Source organism: Corythoichthys intestinalis, chromosome 13 (genome assembly GCF_030265065.1).
Source record: "Corythoichthys intestinalis isolate RoL2023-P3 chromosome 13, ASM3026506v1, whole genome shotgun sequence".
NCBI classification, from domain to species: Eukaryota; Metazoa; Chordata; class Actinopteri; order Syngnathiformes; family Syngnathidae; genus Corythoichthys; species Corythoichthys intestinalis.
This window is the reverse complement of record NC_080407.1, coordinates 54,432,322-54,455,290: the sequence shown is the minus strand read 5'-3', so window position 1 is coordinate 54,455,290 and position 22,969 is coordinate 54,432,322. Positions and strand designations below refer to the sequence as shown.

Here is a 22,969-nt window from a genome sequence, read left to right as displayed (position 1 = left end):
ACCGCAATAAGCCCCCCCCCCCAAAAAAAAATCTATTCCGACAAATGAAAAAAAAAAAATTAATCTTTATTCCTCCAAAGATCATGAGTGCCCTCTAGTGGAGAAAACATATTTCCGATTATGAAAGTAAAAGTATACTATCTCCGGTTTTCCGTGGTCAATCAGTGCCAAATAAATACTGGGAGAGAGGTTAAAATCCACGCTTTCGGGTCATGTTGATGGCGGCAGTCTATGTCATTTGCTTAATTTTTTACGGTGCTTTAAAGACAATGCGTGATCAGAGAGCGGCGAGCTTGAGTTCTGATTGTTAAAATGGAGTCATGTGATTATTGTTGCGACATCTCATTGGTGAAACTGGTAGCCCCACTATTACCGTCGCTGGGAAAATCAAAAGAAAATTAAAATCCAATACATACGTAGTATGTATTTGTATATTTGTACTGTATATATATGGCCCCCCGGCCAAGCCGCGGAAACAGCAATAGCCGAACGGAAATGCTGCTCCTGTGAGTAAGCCGGAAGGGCGAAAATTCTGTGCGTTCACTCCGGTGTTAACCCTTTGTACTGACTCCATGTTCCAAAAGATTGAAGAAGGCTCACCGAAAACAGGTTGGCAATTCATACGTCGACATTGGTCAAAAACAAGGCACAAACAGACGATGGAGGGGTGATGCTGGATCCAGGGTCGGCAAAACAACGGCCACAGAAATGTTCCCGGGAAGTGACCGTGTTACCTAAATGTTCAGTTCTTTTTGAAAGCTGCGGTGGAGTGGACCGGGCCGAAGACGTGGCTGGGTGTCGTCTTGGGATCATCTCTCTGTGGCAGCGAAGTTCGTGCGTCATCCTTCGTGGTTGGGACGTGATTGCCACGGCGACCGACGCAGGTCTTGACGTCCAAGGCGCCCGCGCTATCAACTTGCTATCCTGGTTGGGCGAGGGTGTTCTATGATGTTACTTGTTTTAGGACATAGCGCCCTGCTCTTTGTCCTGGAGTGCCCGGGAGAACTGATTGCAAGAGTTGGTGCGCCAATCTTGCTCATGACGCATTGGGCTTCTGTGATAAGATGGCGTTGTGTATCTTTTATGCCCTCTTTTCTGCTTCTTTTCATTAAACTATGGTGTAAGTGCTATTTTATATTAGCTGTGTTAGAGTCGTACAAACAGTCCTACAGTAAATATGAGAAATGATACTATTCCCTGATTGATTATACTACTAGGGATCCAAAAGAAAACACACTGCTATAACTCGTACTCACAGTTTATTGTTGATTATGTCATTATTTTGTTGATGAATAGCAAAGCAGTGAAGTAGGTTATAGCCCTGTAAATATGCACAGAGAATGTAAATGTGTAAATAAATATAATAAAATATAGTGATATCATTAAAACAATATGATTCTTTCACAATCAAGTCTGGGTAAATAAATAATTACATGACTGATGCAGTGAGACCTTGGTGCCTCCTGGTCTACGACAATGCCCAAGTATTGGGCATTATTGTATTATTATTGTCTTATACTCTTTCAGTATAAGACAATGAAAGTAGACGAAGTGAACTGACCGGGGTTTGTTGCTCTGGTCCAGCCCCCAAATGTTTCATCATCAAATGTTTTATCAGGTTCGAGGTATTGAAACTGGCCGCTTTAACTCCACCTCTCGAAACTTTCAAGCCAAAAAGTCTTGCATGCAGCCATTGTACTCAACAGAATTTCTATGCTGAAATTGCTGCAGTGCTTTTGGCCCGTTCTCATTGGTCTGGAGCAGGCCAATAGCGATGGCTGCTAGGCATGCAAAGTGATCAATCAGTGACGATTCGATTACGATTCATAAAGGTTCAAAAACGATGATTTTCACTCACAACTTTATGATAGCCGCTCGTAGCGGAACAAAATTCAAGACATGTCTGCCGCCCGGACACATTTAACGGACACACGCACCTTATGATGGATGCTCCCAGTTACTGGGAGAGAGATTTACTCCTTTTTAAAAGACTGGAAAATAAATTTGTGTATGAGACAGGCAGGCAAGTTATTCTTTCGAGCGAGAGGGGAAGAGAGATAGTTCTTTGCTCCTTGTCTTTCAGATGTCCAGCAGTAGTTTTAAGGCATTTCAATTAAAAAATAACCTGAGCATGTTGCTAAGACCTGTGTGCGTCTATAAGAGGTGAGTACACTGTTTAGCCTTTATTGTTGTTGTTTTTGAGATGTTAATAGTTAGTGCCGAGCGCTAAGCTAATTAGCTAACGTGTATTTCACATGCAAGTACAGCGGTAACACTATAAACATGCGAAATAGTACAGAAATCTGTTGTTCCAAATGCTGCCTGGGAGCCGACAGGGCAGGGAGAGAAGAAAGTGCGCGCGCTGTAATAAGAGTGTTTTTTTTTAATGTGCTCGGCAATAAACGCCACAAGTTAAAAGTGATCAAGAGCAGTTGTGATTTCCACCTGTCACTCCCAAGAGTAACACAAGGGAGGTAACGCTGTGAAAACAAAGTATATTGGTTAAAAGAAGTCTTATTTCTAAAGACACTTTATGTCCAGAAAATGTGGAATTTATTCCACCAGTGTAAATTTTATTGTATTGTTGAGAGAAATAAGTACTCCCTTTAAAATGGTTAATGTCAGTATAAAAAATCTGATGAGATCAAAGGCAAATCTATGTTGAATCCAGCACTAGTTTAAAAAATTTTTTTTTTTTAAAAACCTCTAGGCGTTCAAAAACTCAGGTTATACATTTAGAAAAATTATATATCTATTATTGGTTATCGATATCGGTGTCGGCTTTGAGGAGGAGGAAGTTATCGATATCGGTATCGAAAAATTGATATCGTGGACCCCTAATTACAAGCAAAGCCGTCATTGGTCACTGCTTTTCGCACCGACACAGTTGTGCTTTGTTGCCGCGTCCCGCCAAGGGAATCTTTGACCGCAAACTGAGCAGGAGAAAGGTTTCTCCCCAGTATGTGTTCTTGTGTGACGATCTAAGGTTGGCCTTCCCGAGAAGTTCTGACCGCAAATTGAGCAGGAGAACGGTTTCTCGCCGGTGTGCGTTCTCCCGTGACGCTTCAAGGTTACCCTTTCGGTGAACCCCTGGCCACAAATTGAGCAGGAGAACGGTTTCTCACCGGTGTGTATCCGTGTGTGACTTTTCAAGTGGCTATTCCGCGCAAACTTTTGGCCGCAAACTGAGCAGGAGTACGGTTTCTCGCCGTTGTGCGCTCTCGTGTGATATTTTAAGGTTCCCTTATCGGAAAAACTCTGACCGCAAATCGAGCAGGAGAAAGGCTTTTCGCGTTTCTCGCCGGTGTGTGTACTCGCGTGACGGTTTAAGTTTGCCTTTTGAGAGAATCTCTGACCGCAAATTGAGCAGGTGAACGGTTTCTCACCGACGTGTATGCTTGCGTGCCGATTTAAATGTCCCTTATGAGAGAACCTCTGACCGCAAACTGAGCAGCAGAAACGTTTCTCGCAAGTGTGTATTGTTGTGTGACGATTGAAATGTCCCTTGGAAGAGAATTCCTTCCCACAATCTGAACAGCAGAAAGCTTTCTGAGCAGTGTGTATACTTGCGTGACGATTTAAATGTCCCTTTTGAGAGAATCTCTTACCACAATCTGAACAGCGGAAAGGTTTATGACCAGTGTGTTTTGACATATGCATTTTCAACTCATACCTATAACGATAGGTCTTACCACACTGAGTGCATTTCCAGTGTGTGTCACCGTTAATGTTCTTCTGACCATCAGACCCTTCATCATCATCATAGTCAGAAGAGTGTGACGTTTCGTGGTCGCTGTCTGATATTGGTGCTGTGACGTCATCTGCTGAAGTTTCTCCACCGTGGTCTTTGTCACCTTCTGTTAAGATGCTGCTCGGAGGCTCCTCCGCTCCACTCAGCTTAAATGGACCACCATTTTCACACTTCAAGAGGACACTGGTTAAGCTGGTGATGTCCTCCTGTTCCTCTTTGATATATAGTAGCTCTTCCTCCACCTTCCGAATGCGAGGTGGACGCGACAGATCCTCTACGTGAGGGTGCCAAACCTGGGTGAATTTCTCCTGGTCTTCCTCTTTAATACATAACTCCTCCTCCTCCTTTTTGATGTGATTGGACTGCTGCCACTCAGGACAGTAAGCCTCCCTGATGTCTGTAAGAGACAAGATGACAAATGCTTACGGTTTGGTGTGAAGTCAATCTTTCATGTAGGGCTGTCCCAAACGACTAATTTCCTCCCGATTAGTCAGACGACTTTTTGTGATTACCGGTAGTCGACTAATCTAATATACTATATAAATGGCGGAAAACACAAGACAAAAAGCAGTTTCTGCTCTCGCACCCCTCTATAAAACAAACTGATGTATTTTAAGCCAAAAGAACTGTTGCGTTTGATAGAACAATATGTCTATATGCTGCCATAGCAGATTCATGGCGCATTAAGTCCCCGAACTATTTTTAATTTGTCCGTTTTACCCTGAAAACCCCCGTTTACAGACGTCGCGCAACCGCTTTGGTTCAACCTAGCCATAAAAACAAGGTAAAGCTTATTCAAAACGTCATTTTTTAGCTTAGAATCATTAATTGATGTCTAATATTTCGCAAAAAAAAAAAAAAAACTATAAAAAATTATTTACTCGCATATTTTAAACTTTTAAACAAATTACGTCACAATGAAAAAATTGGCGTCTGTAAAAAAGTCACGGATTTCTACCTCATAACTATCGCTTAATTTTATTTTTTTGTTACTGTCGCATTTTCCCCAATATTTTAGACGATAAATAGTCGATCCAAACAAAGAAAAATTGAAAGAAAAAAAAAAAACTTTTAAAAGGGTAAATATATGAAAATGAAAATCTCAATTACTCCTTGACGTCTGCGATTTCTGCATCGCGACCCTTGTTATATAGCCATGTTTCACCCATAAAATCCCCCCAAAAATCCAGCTGTGGCCATTCACATCTGTGTCTTGACACTCGATGATACATCCTATATGGAGTTTTTGGATCGAAACAAGATAAGGGCATGATAATATCTCGTTAAAATCATGGTGTCTTTAATTCTGCTCTCGCGTGCTCTCACCTCCAGTTAGGGTTTTGCAGTTAATTTTTTTTTTTTTTTTAAATGCCCTCCTGGTCAAATTCTTTCTTGATAGGACATATAGGACAAATAGGACATTATATATATATATATATATATATATTATATTATATATATATATTTGGGCTGTCAAACGATTAAAATTTTTAATCGAGTTCATCACAGCTTAAAAATTATTTAATCGTAATTAATCACAATTCAAACCATCTATAAAATATGCTGTATTTTTCTGCAAATTATTGTTGGAATGGAAAAATAAGACACAAGACGGATATATACATTCAACATACTGTACATAAGTACTGTATTTGTTTATTAAGAAAATAAATCAACAAGATGGCATTCACATTATTAACATTCTGCTAAAGCGATCCATGGATAGACAGACTTGTAGTTCTTAAAAGATAAATGTTAGTACAAGTTATAGAAATTTTATATTAAAACCCCTCTTAATGTTTTCGTTTTATTAAAATTTGTAAAATTTTCAGTCAAAAAAATAAACTAGTAGCTCGCCATTGTTGATGTCAATAATTATGGTGCTGAAACCCATAAAATCAGTCGCACCCAAGCGCCAGCAGACCGCGACAAAACACCAAAAAGCACAAGTAACAAGTGGAAATAACACTTTGCTGTCATTTTAATTTGTTTGAGCAGGGCATGTGAGTTAAACGCGTCAAATATTTAAACGTGATTAATTAAAAAAATTAATTGCCGCCTGTTAACGCGATAAATTTGACAGCTCTCATATATATATATATATATATATATATATATATATATATATATATATATATATATATATATATACACACATACACATATATATTAGGGCTGTAAAATGATTAAAAATTTTAATGGAGTTAATTACAGCTTAAAAATTAATTAATCGTAATTAATCGCAATTCAAACCATCTATATAATATGCCATATTTTTCTGTAAATTATTGTTGGAATGGAAAGATAAGACACAAGATGGATATATACATTCAACATATGGTACATAAGGACTGTATTTGTTTATTATAACAATAAATCAACAAAATGGCATTAACATTATTAACATTCTGTTAAAGCGATCCATGGATAGAAAGACTTGTAGTTCTTAAAAGATAAATGTTAGTACAAGTTATAGAAATTTTATATTAAAACCCCTCTTCATGTTTTCGTTTTAATAAAGTTTGTAAAATTTTCAATCAAAAAATAAACTAGTAGCTCGCCATTGTTGATGTCAATAATAATGGTGCTGAAACCCATAAAATCAGTCGCACCCAAGCGCCAGCAGACCGCGACAAAACACCAAAAAACACAAGTAACAAGTGGAAATGACACTTTGCTGTCATTTTAATCTGTTTGAGCAGGGCATGTGAGTCAAATGCGTCAAATATTTTACCGTGATTAATTAAAAAAATTAATTGCCGCCCGTTAACGCGATAATTTTGACAGCTCTACTATATATTAGGGCTGTCAAATGATTAAAATTTTTAATCGAGTTAATTACAGCTTAAAAATTAATTATTCGTAATTAATCGCAATTAATCGCAATTCAAAGCGTCTATATAATATGCCATATTTTTCTGTAAATTATTGTTGGAATGAAAGGATAAGACACAAGATGGATATATATATATATATATATATATATATATTCAACATACTGTACATAAGTACTGTATTTGTTTATTAAGAAAATAAATCAACAAGATGGCATTCACATTATTAACATTCTGCTAAAGCGATCCATGGATAGACAGACTTGTAGTTCTTAAAAGATAAATGTTAGTACAAGTTATAGAAATTTTATATTAAAACCCCTCTTAATGTTTTCGTTTTATTAAAATTTGTAAAATTTTCAGTCAAAAAAATAAACTAGTAGCTCGCCATTGTTGATGTCCATAATTATGGTGCTGAAACCCATAAAATCAGTCGCACCCAAGCGCCAGCAGATGGCGACAAAACACCAAAAAGCACAAGTAACAAGTGGAAATGACATTTTGCTGTCATTTTAATCTGTTTGAGCAGGGCATGTGAGTCAAATGCGTCAAATATTTTACCGTGATTAATTTAAAAAATTAATTGCCGCCCGTTAACGCGATAATTTTGACAGCTCTACTATATATATATTAGGGCTGTCAAATGATTAAAATTTTTAATCGAGTTAATTACAGCTTAAAAATTAATTATTCGTAATTAATCGCAATTAATCGCAATTCAACCCGTCTATATAATATGCCATATTTTTCTGTAAATTATTGTTGGAATGAAAGGATAAGACACAAGATGGATATATATATATATATATATATATATATATATATATATATATTCAACATACTGTACATAAGTACTGTATTTGTTTATTAAGAAAATAAATCAACAAGATGGCATTAACATTATTAACATTCTGTTAAAGCGATCCATGGATAGAAAGACTTGTAGTCTTTAAAGAAAAATGTTAGTACAAGTTATAGAAATTTTATATTAAAAGTAAAACCCCTCTTAATGTTTTCGTTTTTATAAAATTTGTAAAATTTCAATCAAAAAATAAACTAGCTCGCCATTGTTGATGTCAATAATTACTTACACAATGCTCCTGGCTGCTGAAGCCTATAAAATCAGTTGCACCCAAGCGCCAGCAGAGGGCAGCAAAACTCCGCAAAACACAATTAACAAGTGGGCCTTTCACTCTACTGTCATTTAAATCTGTCTGAGCTGGGCAAGTGCGTTAATTGCGTCAAATATTTTCACGTGATTAATTAAAAAAAATAATTACCGCCCGTTAATGCGATAATTTTGACAGCCCTAATATATATATATATATATATATACATATTTTTTCCCCCCCAAGTGGGAGCTTTCATGATCCTAATAAATACAATCTGCATGCCGTGCACAGAGATGTCGAGATCGGGAGCAGCAGCAGAGTAGATTAAAAATGTGAAGTACGTGGGGGAAGAAACTTAATGAGGCACGCACATAAATGCAACTTCAATTTAAAAAACGTCGTTAGAAAGTTGTACCGACTTACAATCCGCTAGCTTGTTGATTCTTGTTGTCATCCAAATTTACACCAGGGTGACGGCGCTTCAAGTTTCCGTTCATAGCCGACGTGCTACCGTGGTATGCGAGCTCAGCAGTTGCACCCTCCATATTTTCCTTGAAATAATTCCAGGCTCTGGCCATTCTGGTCCGCTTTTTTTGGCTTTATGCATCGCGAGCGCCCGCCATTCTAAACTTTATCCGAATGTAAATTTTTTTTTTCCTAAACCCCGTCATTACCCGTCGACGGGCATTTACGTCATCAACGTCGATACAGCTCTACTTTCATGCAAGATGTTTTATTTTTTTAAACACTGAGAGGGCAAGCCATTTTAAGATATGCTACTGTATGACATTTCAGACCATGATTCAGAAATCTGCGTGTTAAACATTGCTTGCAAAAAGATCATCAGTAAATTTCACCATCCGCTCACCCACACTGGACGACAGACTGGTCAGGTCGGGAAGGTCATCTCCTTCACTGTTGGTGATGGATCTGGCTGGCAATGAAGTAGCCAGGTTCCGAACAGGTGCTTTAGTGTCTCTCCTCGTGGCCGGTTGAGGAATGCGAATGTCACGTTCCTCACTCATTCCTTCCTTGTCCGCTCCTCCAACAGCAAATAAAGCTCTCAGCGATGACACAGGCAGTGAACACTGTAGATAGGTGAAGGTAGATATGAACGTTGAGGAGCGGACACATTAGTTTATCTCGCTTGTCTCTGAAGGCTGCATTTTAATACTGACCTGACAGTATTAAACTTATAACCAGTTCAATCCACTTCCAAAGTAATATACTGGCAGAATACATTCAATTCAGGGCATACAAAACTATTTAGCATAACCAAGTGCACTAATATCCCCTTATTGTGTGCAAAACTCGCTTAGCATGAAACCTTTCTCCCAAAAATAAACATAGTACTACTTTAAATAATACACATTTCCTGAGAGGAATCTTCAACAGTTCTTATCATCAGCTATCAGCTCTAATATCAAAGAATGACAATAAAACGGGGCGAACTACTAGCGGTCGCCATTATTCAACTCGGCAAAACAATAAGCTACTCAGTTCAAATTCACATCGAGTACGTTTAAAACGTCACTAAATATAGTTATGTAAGTTGCCAACAGCGTTTCAACATCTCAACGAACGGTTAAAAAATGTTATTAAGTAACTGTGAATGTTCTTAAAAGGACAGCTTACAACACTGTATTTTGCGCATGCGTGAGTAGCGACTATCGTCGTTTCCTCCTTCCGACCTTTACTAGAGCGCCATCTACTGACTGGGCGATGTACTATGACGACGTGAAATCATAAAAAAAAAAAAAAAAAGAAACAAAGAAGGTAGAAAGATATAGATAGATAGAAATAAATGTTGAAATAAATAAATATACAGTATAATAAAAAGGGAAATGTTGGTATAAATCAATAAAAATGGAAATAAAAAAATCTTACGACGCTCTGCTATTTTGCGCATGCGTGAGTAGAGACTATCGTCGTTTCCTCCTTCCGACATTTACTTGTGCGTCATCTACTGACTGGGCGGCATATTATGACGACGTGAAATCATAAAAGATTAGATAGAAATAAATGTTAAAATAAATAAATAATGAAATAAAGAAATATAAATGAATAAATATACAGTATATTGGAATAAATACATGTTGAATTAAATAAATAAAAATAGAAATGTTGATATAAACCAATAAAAATGGAAATATAAAGTGAAATATATAAATAGAAAGTGAAATAAATTAAAAGTGAAATATATAAAAATTGAAAAAAAAAAATATTGAAATAGAAGCATTTTAATGACACTTTTAATCATTTATTTAATTGTGTGATTATTTCTTTAATTTTTGCACTCTCGTCCTCCATGAACTACAGTGAAACAACACCAGGTCACCTAGTGACCCACTTTTAATAATCTAAAAAAATGGAGTTGTCTGCTTACTCGCAACTTTTAGATGGAGTCACATTAGGAACCCTCGACATATGCTGGTGGATCTCTGATATTCTCTGACAATATCTGCATAAACTACAAAAAAAATTTAGATTCTAAAGTATTTATTATTATTATGATTATTATCAGTATTAAACTTGTGCTCAAGACTAGTCAATTTTCACTCTCGTTCCTTCCCACTCCCAGAGAAAACATCCATTCCACCCCAATCCCAGGGATGAGTCAAAAAGTAAATCCTATCCCATCCCACTCCTGTTTAAAAGTTCACAGAAATGCGTCAAATTCCACCTCACCTTAATCGACGGAACAATAACTGCAATGTAGAACTTTTCTCACAGCACAGGGCGCTTTCTTGTATCTGAAAGGAAAAAACTATTTCATATTTCATATAACTATTTCATGCCAATTCCATACCCTCAAATTCCATTTTTAATTTCAAAACAAAATCAAAATGGCGAAAATCAGGCTGCTATTTGTTCTTTTTTTTTTTTTTTTTTTTTTTTTTTTTAAACGAGAAAAAACAATTGGTTATCCTTTTCCCATTTTAGATTCTAAAACGAGAAATCCGATTCTAAATCAGATATGGAATGAACGAATGATATCCGGATACTACAATTTCCACAAGAATATAATTGTCCTTGAAGGAATTCGGCCTTCCGGGCAAGCTGCCGGAACAGCAACATCCGAACCAGATGACGTTCCGCTGGCGCTGCCTCAGGAAGTCGGCCGGCGAGGCCGAACTCCACGTGTCCACTCCGGTGTTAACCCTTTGTACTGACTCCATTTTGAACGGTTTAAAGAAAGCCCGCCGATAACAGGTTGACAATTTATTCGTCGACAATGGTCAAAAAAAGCAAGGTAAAAAAGAAGACGGAGACGCAATGCTGGATCCAGAGTCAGCAAAACAAAGCATACATCGAAATTTCCCCGAGAAGCGACAGTTGTTCGCTAAAATGTTCAGTCTTTTTGAAAGCTGTGTTGGAGTGGGCCGTGCGGAAGGCGTGTTCTTGGGATCATCCCTCTGTGGCAGGTTTGGGCGGTCAGGTTCGTGCATCATCTTTCGTGTTGAAAAGTGGTTGCCACGGCAACTGAGGCATGTCTTGACATCGAAGGCGCCGCACTATCAATTTGTTGCCTCAGTAGGGCTAGAGTGTCCTGACCCACCGAAGAGCTGTTGACGTCCTTTCCTTCGCTTATCAGGCGAAGGCTGATAAGGTGATCCACTTTACTGTGGGGTGACGTCCCTCAAACTATGGTTAAATGCTTAACTATAACGAAAGTGTTAAACTAATGCAAACAATTATATGGTGTCTGCGAGAAAGGTAACTATTCCCTCCATTCCGCATCAAAAACGCATCAACGCAAACTTGGATTACAGGCAAAGCCTTCATTGGTCACTGCTTTTCGCGCCAACACACTTGTGCTTAGTTGCCGCATCCCGCCAAGGGAATCTTTGACCGCAAACTGAGCAGGAGAAAGGTTTCTCCCCAGTGTGTTTTCTTGTGTGACGCTCTAAAGCCGGCCTTTCCGAGAAGTTCTGACCGCAAATTGAGCAGGGGAAAGGTTTCTCACCGGTGTGCGTCCTCAAGTGACGCTTCAAGCTCGCCCTTTCGGTGAACCCCTGACCACAAATTGAGCAGGAGAACGGTTTCTCACCGGTGTGCGTCCTCGTGTGACTTTTTACGTGGCTAGTCCGAGCAAAGCTTTGACCGCACACTGAGCAGGAGTACGGTTTCTCACCGTTGTGCGCTCTCGAGTGAGATTTTAAGGTTCCCTTTTCGGAAAATTTTTGACCGCAAATCGAGCAGGAGAAAGGCTTTTCGCGTTCCTCGCCGGTGTGTATACTAGCGTGACGATTTAAGTTTGCCTTTTGAGAGAATCTTTGACCGCAAACCGAGCAGGTGAAAGGCTTTTCGCGTTCCTCGCCGGTGTGTATACTAGCGTGACGAGTTAAGTTTTCCTTTAGAGAGAATCTTTGACCGCAAATTGAGCAGGTGAACGGTTTCTCACTAAAGTGTATGCTTGCGTGACGATTTAAATGTCCCTTATTAGAGAATGTCTGACCGCAAACTGAACAGCAGAAACGTTTCCCGCAAGTGTGTATGCTTGTGTGACGATTGAAATGTCCCTTATGAGAGAATCTCTTACCACAATTTGAACAGAAGAAAGGTTCCCTAACAGTGTGTATACTTTTGTGACGATTTAAATGTCCCTTTTGAGAGAATCTCTTACCACAATCTGAACAGCAGAAAGGTTTCCGACCAGTGTGTCTTGACATATGCATTTTCAACTCATACCTATCTATGTATGTACCTATATTCTTCTGACCATCAGACCCTTCATCATCATCATAGTCAGAAGAGTGTGACGTGTCACTGTCTAATATAGGTCCTATGATGTCATCTGCTGAAGTTTCTCCACCGTGGTCTTTGTCATCTTCTGATAAGATGCTGCTCGGAGGCTCCTCCGCTCCACTCAGCTTAAATGGACCTCCATTTTCACACGTCAAGAGGACACTTTTCAAGCTGGTGATGTCCTCCTCTTCTTCTTTGATATATAGCAGCTCTTCCTCCACCTTCCGAATGCGAGGCGGACAAAACGGATCCTCTACATCAGGGTGCCAAACCTGGGTGAATTTCTCCTGGTCTTCCTCTTTAATACATAACCCCTCCTCCTCCTTTTTGATGTGATTGGACTGCTGCCACTCAGGACAATCAGCCTCCCTGATGTCTGCAAGACACAAGATGACAAATGCTTACGGTTTGGTGTGAAGTCAATCTTTCATGGAAGACTTTTCATTTCGTTTAACTCACTGGCCCGCATCGTCCAATCCATTTTAACTCATTTGCTCCCAAAACCGTATAGACCCTACCCACGTGACGTCACAACTCCGCCCTCCTGACTGGTGCCGCCCAATTGTCCGTCAACACATCGTGTTTACCTGTTACGGCTACGTACATTCCTCCTATTTACGGCGTGTTTTTCTGCTCGTTAACATTAATAATCAAAATGGTGAAGGCGTGTGTGGCGGTCGGTTGCAATAACAGAGAAGATAGACGGAGAGACTTGAAGTTCTACCGGATTCCGAGAGACCCGGAGAGGAGAGAGCGAGATGGGCTGCTGCAATTCGACGAGAAAACTGGGCTCCAAACGATTACCACAGATTATGTAGTAGTCATTTTATATCTGGTAAGATGCATTTAATATATATTTAGAGGGTTTTGGGCTGACAACCACAATTAAGATCATTGCTAGGCTAATCGCCGACAACATACACGTATGTATGTAGTGAGAGTGCTATCGCTAAACCATATAAACATTAAAAGCCCTAGCTCCATTGACAAATGACATGAAATACATTAGACTTGACAGTGGATGTTAGCAAGAACAAAAGATTTTGAATTGAAAATTTCGTAACTCACCTTTCCAAGCACAAGATAGATTCCTGCCGAACGAGGACCTGTTTCACCCAACCAGCAACGAAGTATTTATAAGCCTCCAAGCTCTTGAAGTTTTTCAAATTTTCGTGGGAATAGGCTGATTTTGTGTGGACAAGATAATTGTAAATATCAGCGTAGCAGATGTCAGGCAGACAGGGCGAAGACAGTGGGTCGAAAAACATCGATTTGGCCATCAAATATGGATCTGGCGACTGTATAGAACGAAGCTTTTCCACATAACGCCTTTTATGCAACACATCCAGTGAGTTTACGGCATCAGAAAGCACCGGGTCTTCCATGAAATGCATTTTAAATTCCTCGATCAATTGAAAACAATGCTATTACAGAGACAAAATGACGGACAAGTGGGCGGAACCACACAGCGAGCGCGTGGTTTTGTGACGTCGGTGGGTAGGGTATATATAGTATATTAGATTAGTCGACTACCGTAATTTCTGGACTATAAGGCGCACCTGACTATAAGCCGCCACCCACCAAATTTGACATGAAAACGGTATTATAGGATATTTACACCAAAAGATATCAACTGGTACCACTTCATTGGACAATGGCATCATAAGACTGTCATGAGACCAAATGAACCACCATTTAGCTTTGAACCAAATGGGTGCAAAGTCTTATTGTTTCTAAAAGCTTCATTTGGCCATCACTGCTCCCTTGGGGGAGACAGTCAACCTCTGCTGCCACCTGCTTTCAACACTGTTGTCATCCAACATTCCTCCTAGCATGCATTGCGGTGCTACAGATGTAAAGAGCAATCAAAATTCATGTTCTGTGCTAATTATTTCTTCAGTTACTGTTCCAGTTGTTTCATTAATTGCTAGTTATGGTATTTGGTAACATATTCTTGGATAGTGGTGCCATAATACTGTCATTTGACAGTCATAATTATTACATGACATTGTCATAAGCATTAATGAACGCTTATAATAGATGTCGGTTAGTGTCATCCAGCAAATTATCTCACTTTGAATGGCCGTAAAAGATCTGAGCTGGACTTAAATGGAGTTCGTGAAATAATATGCCACATGACACATATTGACATCTGTCATAAGCATTCAGTAATGCCCAGATTCCTGCCGAATTTTCGTGGACGAGGACCTGTTTCACCCAACCAGCAACGAAGTATTTATAAGCCTCCAAGCTCTTAAAGTTTTTCAAACTTTCGTGAGAATAGGCTGATTTTGTGTGGACAAGATAGTTGTACATATCAGGGTAGCTAGCAGATGTCAGGCAAATACGGCGGAGACAGCGGGTCGAAAAACATCGATTTAGGCATCAAATATGGATCTGGCGAATGGATAAACTGAAGCTTTTCCACATATCGCCTTATATGCAACGCACCAAGTGAGTTTACGGCATCCGAAAGCACCGGGTCTTCCATGAAATGCATTATAAATTGCTCAAACAATTGAGACCATTGATAATACTGACACAAAATGACGGACAAAGGGGCGGAACAATACAGCGATCACGTGATTTTGTGACGTCGGTGGGTAGGGTCTATACCGTAATTTTCGCACTATAAGGCGCACCTGACTATAAGCCGCCACCCACCAAATTTGGCACGAAAACTGCATTTGTTCATAGATAAGCCGCACTGGACTATAAGCCGCAGCGGTCCTCAATGTATTATTTGATATTCACACCAAAAGATAGTAACTGGTAACATAAGCGGCTCGGACAATGACAGAATGATACTATTTGACAGCGGCATCACATGACTGTCTTAAGACCTAATAAACCACCATGAAGCTTTGAACCAATTGGCTGCAAAGCTTTATTGCTTCAAGAAGCTTCATTTGGCTATTACTGCTCCCTTGTGAGAGACAACTAGGGCTGCAGCTATCGAATATTTTAGTAGTCGATTAATCGATGGACTAGTTAGTTCGAATAATCGAGTAATTGGATAAGGAGCATGAAAAATTTAAAGACCTCAAACGGTATTATAATAATAATAATAAAAAAAAAAGGCATCTTTCTACAACAAAAGAACAATTGGCTAACTTACATAGAAAAAGTCCGCTAGCTTAAATGCTATAAAAAAATTAAAAATATATATTTAAAAAAATGCTATAAAATGCTAATTTGCTCTTAACAAATGGTTCGGACACATATTCCCACAAAAAAAAAAAAAAAACGGCTAAATATAGCTATAAAATAAATTATGAATGCATTTAAAAACATTAGCTCAAACAAAAACTTGGTCGTATGTTGGTCTTAACAGGGAGCAGTTGGATGGAGCCAAGTGAAAAGAGGCAGACTAGAGGGCAGTGTATCCACCCTAGTCAATAAAACTAAATGCAAACACTTTCAAAATAAACCATTACAACACCACTTTAATTAAACGAATAATCGAAGCAACAAAATTTAATTCGAATATTTTTTTTAATCGAATACTTGAGTAAATCGATTAATCGTTGCAGCACTAGGGACAACCTCTGCTGCCACCTGCTGTCAACACTGTTAATGTCCAACATGCCTCCTAGCATGCATTGCAGCGCTGCAGATGTAAATAACAATTAAAATTTATGTTCTCTGATAATTATTTCTTCAGTTACTGTTCCGCTTGTTTCATCAATTTTTAGTTATGGTATTTGGTAACACTTTATTTGACAGTGGCGCCATAAGACTATCATTAGACAACCATAATACTATCATGAGCATTAATGAATGCTTATAACAGATGTAATTTAGTGTTATCTGGCAAATATATATATTATTTTTTTTTAAAATAAGATCTAAAGGTTTTTTGAGTGAAAGCAGTGAATTTGTCTTTTTTTAAAATTCTAGTTACATCTGAGATGCAATTGTTGGCTGTTTTCAACAATATACATCGAAAATAAAGACATTGATTGACTGAAAATGGTTCAACATTAGATGAAATGTCTTATTTTCTCATGTATATTTATAATTGCTCTTCACCAAAAAATATATGTTTTATCCAATTACTCGATTAATCGATAGAATTTTCAGTCGATTACTAAAATATTCGATAGCTGCAGCCCTACATTGCATGCAATAAGATCATCAGTAAATTTCAACATCCGCTCACCCGCACTGGACGAAAGACTGGGCAGGTTGGGAAGGGCATCGCCTTCACTGTTGGTGATGGATCTGGCTGGCAATGAAGTAGCCATGTTCCGAACAGGTGCGTTAGTTTCTCTCTTTGTGGCCGGTTGAGGAGTGCGGATTTCACGTTCCCCACTCATTACTTCCTTGTCCGCTCCTCCAACAGCAAATAAAGCTCTCAGCGATGACACAGGCAGTGAACACTGTAGATCGGTGAAGGTACATATGAATGTTAAGGAGCGGATCGCTTGTCTCTGAAGGCTGCATTTTAAAACTGACGTAACATTATTAAAATTACAACCAGCTCAATCCACTTGGCAGAATACATTCAATTCAGGTCATACAAAACTATTTAGCAAAATAAAGTGCACAATATTATTGTGTGCTAGTCTCGCTTAGCATGTAACTTTTCTCCCAAAAATAAACATAGTCCTACTTTAAATAATACACATTTCCTGAGTGGAAGCTTCAATAGTTCTTATCATCAGCTATTAGCTCTAATATAAATAAATGACAATAAAATGGAGCGAACTACTGGCGGTTAGCATATTCAACTCGGCAAAACAATAAGCTACTCTGTTCAAATTCACATCGAGTACGTTCAAAACGTCATTAAATATATTCATGTAAGTTCCCAACAGGGTTTTAACATCTTAACGAACGGCTAACAATTATTATTAAGTACCTGTGGATGTTATTAAAAGGACATCTTACGATGCACCGCTATTTTGCGCATGCGTGATTGTGTGAGTAAAGACTACCGTTTCTCCTTCCGACATTTACTGTAGCGCCATCTACTGACTGGGTGGTATATTATGAAGGCGTAAAAAAAAAAGATGATAGACGATTTATTTTTATTAGGCATTATACTTTTGTTTTTTTCCTCAAGAATTAATTTTATTATTGTATCATTTTAAATGGCAAAAAACAAATGTCCCCAAATCAACAGGAAATTACCAGATATGAATAGGATAAGCCCCCCAAATGTCCCCAAAGGACCTGATATGACCAGGAGACACCCCCCAAATGTTGCCAATTAACCTGGTATGACTAGGACATGCTCCCCAAATGACCTGATATGACTAGGACACGCCCCCCAAATGTCCCCAAATGACCTGATATGACCATGCCACGCCCCCAAATGTCCCCAAATGACCTGATATGACAAGGACACGCCCCAAATGTCCCCAAATGACCTGATATGACAAGGACACGCCCTTCAAATGTACCCAAATGACCTGATACGATGAGGACACGCCCCCCAAATGACCTGAAATGATTAGGGACACGCCTCCCAAATGTCTCCAAACGACTTATGACTAGGACACGCCCCCCAAATGAGCTGATATGACCAGGATGTGTCCCCTAAATGTTGCCAATTAACCTGATATGACTAGGACATGCACCCCAAATGACCTGATATGACTAGGACATGCACCTCAAAGGTCCCCAAATGAGTTTTTATGACCAGGCCACGCCCCCAAATGACCTGATGACTAGGACAAGCCCCCCAAATGTTGCCAATTAACCTGATATGACCAGGAGATGCCCCCAAAATGTTGCCAATTAACCTGTTATGACTAGGACATGGACCCCAAATGACCTGATATGACCATGCCACACCCCCAAATGTCCCCAAATGACCTGATATGACTAGGACATGCCCCTCAAAGGTCCCCAAATGTAGTTTTTATGACCAGGCCACGCCTTCAAATGACCTGATGTGACAATGACACGCCCCCAAATGTCCCCAAATGACCTGATGACTAGGACACGCCCCCCAAATTTCCCCTAATGAGCTGATATGACCAGGATGTGTCCCCCAAATACCCTGAAATCAACAGGAAGCGACCTGATACTGTCCCCGAAAAGTCCCCAAACCAACCTGGGCGGGGCTAAGAGCTATATCTCCACAGAGCAGAGACCCAAGAGTAATTTCTTCAGAAATTGCAGTTTCTAGTTTTATGAAATAATGTTCGGAATGATTCAGTCAGAAACTTTATTGAGCCCAAATGTGATAAAGGGAGCAAATATTGGTACAGTACAGCAATAGCATAACAATGTAATTGTATTCTTATTTTGTATCATTTTAAAAAAATGATCAAATTTTTAATCGGGAGACGATTCAGTTCTCGTTTTTTTGTTTTGTTCAGTGATATTTTTCCATACTCTTACTGTAAGAGAATGAACTGGAAGGATGCAGAATTATTAAAAATAATATACTTTTGTCATCAGGTGGCGCTGATTGTACACATTCGACAATGAACATGAATGTGATGTTACATTTGGTCAATGGACAACACCAAACATTGTTTTATTGACATTGACAAGCAGATCCCTCCTTTCCCAGTAAATAAAAACAATGGGTAGTATCACTCAGGTAAAATAATGAGACTTTAGTTGACAAAAAAAGACAAATATAGAGCTTTAGACATCTTAGTGGTTACAACCTTTGGCCAATTGGGGAATCTGCTTTATTCGTAATGTATATATTACAGAGGTCAGCAGTCTGTCCCGAAGAAACTGAAAGCAAAAACTCATTCCATCCAAACACAAATAAATGATCGGGAAATAAAACCAAACAATAAAGCACTAATAGCATTAGTAAAGGGGGAAATGCAGCGATAACTATATACAGGAATATTTAACATTCTATCAGACAAGCAGGTGTTTTGTTGGATTACAATTTAAGTTTAATAACAAAGGCTTTACATGTCAGGAAGTGGTTTGCTTGCTCTTATTCCAAAACATTGTCAGTGCAAAATATATGTAAGTTGGCCTCACTCAAGTCGGTTTGCCCTGGTGAGGAATTTATGGGAAAGTGCCGCTTTCATTGATAGCACCAGTGAGAAGAAGAAACACAACAACAAGGCACTCACACAATCCAAGTTACAACTCAATTGTTATTGTAACAAGAATTGTCGGTGCTTTTAGCGAGTTAAATTAGCTCAGAAACCAATTGGGAGGTTAGCATTGGTCACGTGACGACGCAGAGGCTAGCACCTAGCGCGGTACGGCGCATTTGCGGAAGCTTGGGTACGCTCTGAGGTAGCCCCGAATGATTTCCGCCTCCAATGAGAAAAATATGTAGAACAGGAAACACATAGCACCATGGTCAGTGATAATCTAGAGAGCGCAAGGCTTCTCTCTTTCATCATTTCATCAAAAATCACACTGGAAAGGACAACTGTTGTGAAGCAGAGGAGGCTAATGTTCAGTCGAATGTTCTCGCTTTTCCCGTCGATTCCTCTTTATTTGCTCCCCGCCGTCCTTTTCCCTACAAGAGCTTGCTGCACACTTGGCAGCGACTGACTTTGGAGCGCTCTTGGCCTCCCTTCAGGGTTTCCGCCACCGGCGAGTAGACAAACTCGAGGTTGGGATCGACAGTAGTCAGCCAGAAGCTGTACTTGTTGGCGAAGTAATGGCACGTCCCCTTGGCGCCGTTGCACTCGATGAACGGGGTGGCCCGGAAATCCTCCAGGCAAGAACCAGGGGACACCAGGGACTGGCCGCCACCCTCAGCCCCTGCCGCTGTGTGCTGTATCGGAAAAATTCACTTTGAATGCGTCTCCGACTGAATTCAAGTTCTATGCAGTTGATACTTACCATGAGGAAGGAGTAGCCTATCCAGAGACTCCTCCAGCCAGGGGGGCAGTTAGGGATGGTCATGTCTTGACTGTGGACCGACACCGCCTGTGATGGCGCCTCGCACACTGCACATCTGTAGTAGGAAATAACAAATCAAGTTTACTCTGAGCCCCTCCTCCTTCGTCTCTCTAACTTGACCGCCTCCGCATTCGATACCTGCTGATGTAAGGCCGAATCTGACTTTGGGCCACGGGCATCATGGGAATGGGAGCGGTAGTGGAGAGCCAGTAAGATTTGTCGTTACGGCTAGCGTAGTAGCACACCTCGTTGGGGGAGCAGTAAAGGAATGGGATGGTGCTGAACCTGGGGAGGCAAGACCCCGGCTGGCCTGGAGAAATAAAGATAGGACACATCAATTCCAGCAAACAAAAGTCATCTCGACCGCCTTACCGAGGTCCTGGTTGTGCGCCTTCTCTTGACCCTCCACGTAAAGCAAGCTGTACCCGTCCCACAGTTTGGCCATGCCCTGAGGACACATAGGAATCTGCGCATTCTGGCTGTGCTTCACCAGAGTGTAGCCGATACCGATGCTGCGGCCCACCGAGCCGGGGTTGCCGGGCCGACCGGAGGCGCCAGGAGGGCCTGGGATAGCACCCGCAAAGAGCTTGTTTCGAGTCAATGTTGTCAGAAAGTGGTGGGACAACACAACTAAATATACCTTGTTCTCCGGTGGATCCAGGGAATCCAGGAGGGCCGGGGTCACCAATGGCTCCAGGCTGACCAACGGAACCGGTGCGGCCCAGTTTACCAACAGATCCAGGACGTCCCTTCGGACCTGAAGTGAAACCCCTGTGAATTCAATTCTTTCTTCCAGGTGACAATAATAATAATATTTACCTGGGCGTCCAGGCACCCCAGGCTGACCGGGCCCTCCAGGGAAACCAGGGCTTCCAGGTTGACCTGGAGGACCGACATCTCCCATGGCTGGCCCAAAATCTGGAGGTGCCCTGGGGATTGTGATACCGGGGCGACCCTTAGGACCCGCAAGACCTGGGCAGGATGTTTGGTCAGAATGGCTACGATCATAGCTCAAATCACATTTGAGCAGGTTGAATTTTGCCTACCTCGGAAGCCCTTGGCTCCTTTACGTCCGTAATAGCCAGGCTCACCAGTAAAACCTTTAAGACCAGGAGCACCGCCGAATCCACTCTCCCCTTGTTGTCCTAGACAGTTTATTTCATGGTGTGAAGTGTCAAATAAACTAGAAGAAGATAGTAACAGTTCTCAAAGAAAACCTTTGAAGCCAGGACTGCCAGAGAGTCCGAGTCCTCCAGGTATTCCCGGCTCTCCTTTCCTTCCGGGGGTTCCGGGGAAGCCCGGGATGCCAGGATCCCCTCTATCACCCTGGTCCGTGCCTGGACCGGGTGGTCCAGGAAGACCCGGAGGGCCAGTCAAACCTGAACATAGGTGGACAGTTTAAAAACGTTCAGTAGGGTAAAAAAGCAGAAGGAAATCGAATGACAATGTCCGGCCTTACCGTACTCTCCATCCAGTCCTGGTAGGCCGGGATCTCCCACTGGGCCTGGGATGTTTGAGCCAAGTGACCCACCAGGGAGTCCGGGTCGACCTGGAAATCCTGTGAGTCCGGGACCGCCTGACCACGTAAACACACAAGCCCACACAGCATTTTATAACACCCTATCTTCGGTATGTCTCTCCCTTTGAGTTTGTCTCACCCGGCTCTCCTCTCTCTCCTTTCAGTCCTGGGAAACCTGGCACTCCTGGGTAGGAGACTCCTCTCTCGCCTTTCAACCCTGGTATACCCGGGATACCCTGTCGTGTTCCGGCACTCGCCCCTGAAACCACAAAAAAAAGGATAAACAGTTCAAATACTAGCAACTACAAATGCAAGCAAATATGTGGAACTCAGAATGGCTGGGAGTTATCGAGTTCCAATGCTCATTACCGGGCGTCCCAGCCAGGCCTTTTGGTCCACGGAGACCGTTGAGTCCGTCCAAACCGGGAGATCCCGGAAGACCTGTTAAAAACACAAGTCATTCTAGTATTCATGTTTAAAGTACACAGACATACAGTTCTTTTCCTTACCTTTAGCTCCAGGACCACCGGGGCCTCCGGGCAAACCTGGGGTTCCGTCTGCTCCACTTCTTCCGGGAAAGCCAGACTGACCTTTTTGTCCTGGGTAACCAGGTGAACCTGCCAACACAAACACGTTAGTCAAATGGTCAAGTGAAGAAGAATCAAAATACGGAAACTTTAGTCGCTCTTACCCGTTATCCCAGGCCCTCCAGGTTCTCCGGGTGCTCCCTTGACTCCAGGGAAACCAGGACTTCCTGGAAAGCCATCATCACCAGGAGCGCCATTGTTGCCACGCCCACCTAGAGGAAGACTACGTTAGATCGGTGTGAGGCGAAATTGGCGGCTTGGCCATATTTTTACCTGAAAATCCTGAATCTCCAGGCTGGCCTTTAAATCCAGGAGCGCCAGGAAAGCCATAGGACTCTCCAGGTAGACCTGTGAAATGCATGCAAATCAGTTTTGGAAAAAATACAAACCATGTTTCCAAAAGTGATGTGAAATTTGACCTACCTTTGCCACCAGGACGACCCGGCTGCCCGGGGTTGCCGGGGATACCGGGTAAGCCGTCATCTCCCTGTGAGGCGAAAAAAACTTGAAATGACACCACCTCTACTTCTATGCACTGCATCCTAACGCTAACTTAACCCAACATTGTTTTT

General features: G+C 41.0%; 2 protein-coding genes across 7 annotated transcripts in view; both read right to left on the bottom strand.

The window, feature by feature from the left end:
• Positions 1-44: 44 nt before the first annotated feature.
• LOC130927655 (gastrula zinc finger protein XlCGF57.1-like) lies at positions 45-17,370 on the bottom strand. 4 transcript variants are annotated; one of them, XM_057853592.1, is made up of 6 exons: positions 17,311-17,370; positions 16,609-16,828; positions 12,406-12,822; positions 10,386-10,450; positions 8,566-8,785; positions 45-4,148 (listed from the first exon to the last, which is right to left on the bottom strand). In XM_057853592.1, the coding sequence occupies exons 2-4, from the start codon at positions 16,763-16,765 to the stop codon at positions 10,425-10,427; spliced, it is 600 nt and encodes a 199-aa protein (XP_057709575.1). In that variant the 5' UTR covers positions 16,766-16,828; positions 17,311-17,370; the 3' UTR covers positions 45-4,148; positions 8,566-8,785; positions 10,386-10,424. The 4 variants fall into 4 exon arrangements, with proteins under 4 accessions (XP_057709575.1, XP_057709573.1, XP_057709574.1 ...); XM_057853590.1 differs by lacking the exons at positions 10,386-10,450; positions 12,406-12,822; positions 16,609-16,828; positions 17,311-17,370 and adding an exon at positions 8,876-9,373; XM_057853589.1 differs by lacking the exons at positions 45-4,148; positions 8,566-8,785 and having other exon boundaries at positions 9,483-12,822.
• A 1,250-nt stretch (positions 17,371-18,620) lies between these two features.
• The window catches only part of col4a6 (collagen, type IV, alpha 6), a 79,818-nt gene continuing 75,469 nt past the window's right edge, over positions 18,621-22,969 (bottom strand). For all 3 annotated transcript variants that reach the window (XM_057854335.1, XM_057854337.1, XM_057854338.1), the window contains 15 exons: positions 22,821-22,884; positions 22,671-22,745; positions 22,502-22,609; positions 22,320-22,427; positions 22,180-22,251; positions 21,950-22,069; positions 21,751-21,867; positions 21,509-21,670; positions 21,338-21,436; positions 21,111-21,263; positions 20,932-21,048; positions 20,664-20,855; positions 20,430-20,601; positions 20,232-20,346; positions 18,621-20,163 (listed from right to left, as the gene is read on the bottom strand). In XM_057854335.1, the coding sequence (XP_057710318.1) occupies positions 19,903-20,163; positions 20,232-20,346; positions 20,430-20,601; positions 20,664-20,855; positions 20,932-21,048; positions 21,111-21,263; positions 21,338-21,436; positions 21,509-21,670; positions 21,751-21,867; positions 21,950-22,069; positions 22,180-22,251; positions 22,320-22,427; positions 22,502-22,609; positions 22,671-22,745; positions 22,821-22,884 (1,935 nt within the window). In that variant the 3' untranslated portion in view covers positions 18,621-19,902. The remainder of the gene's footprint in view (positions 20,164-20,231; positions 20,347-20,429; positions 20,602-20,663; positions 20,856-20,931; positions 21,049-21,110; positions 21,264-21,337; positions 21,437-21,508; positions 21,671-21,750; positions 21,868-21,949; positions 22,070-22,179; positions 22,252-22,319; positions 22,428-22,501; positions 22,610-22,670; positions 22,746-22,820; positions 22,885-22,969) is intronic.

Excerpts from the sequence above, each read along its gene's own strand:
- LOC130927655 (XM_057853589.1), bottom strand. The coding sequence starts at position 16,765 with ATGAGTGGGGAACGTGAAATCCGCACTCCTCAACCGGCCACAAAGAGA. Across the intron at positions 12,823-16,608 it reads CAGTCTTTCGTCCAGTGCGG|ACATCAGGGAGGCTGATTGT; the intron begins GTGAGCGGATGT and ends TGTGTCTTGCAG.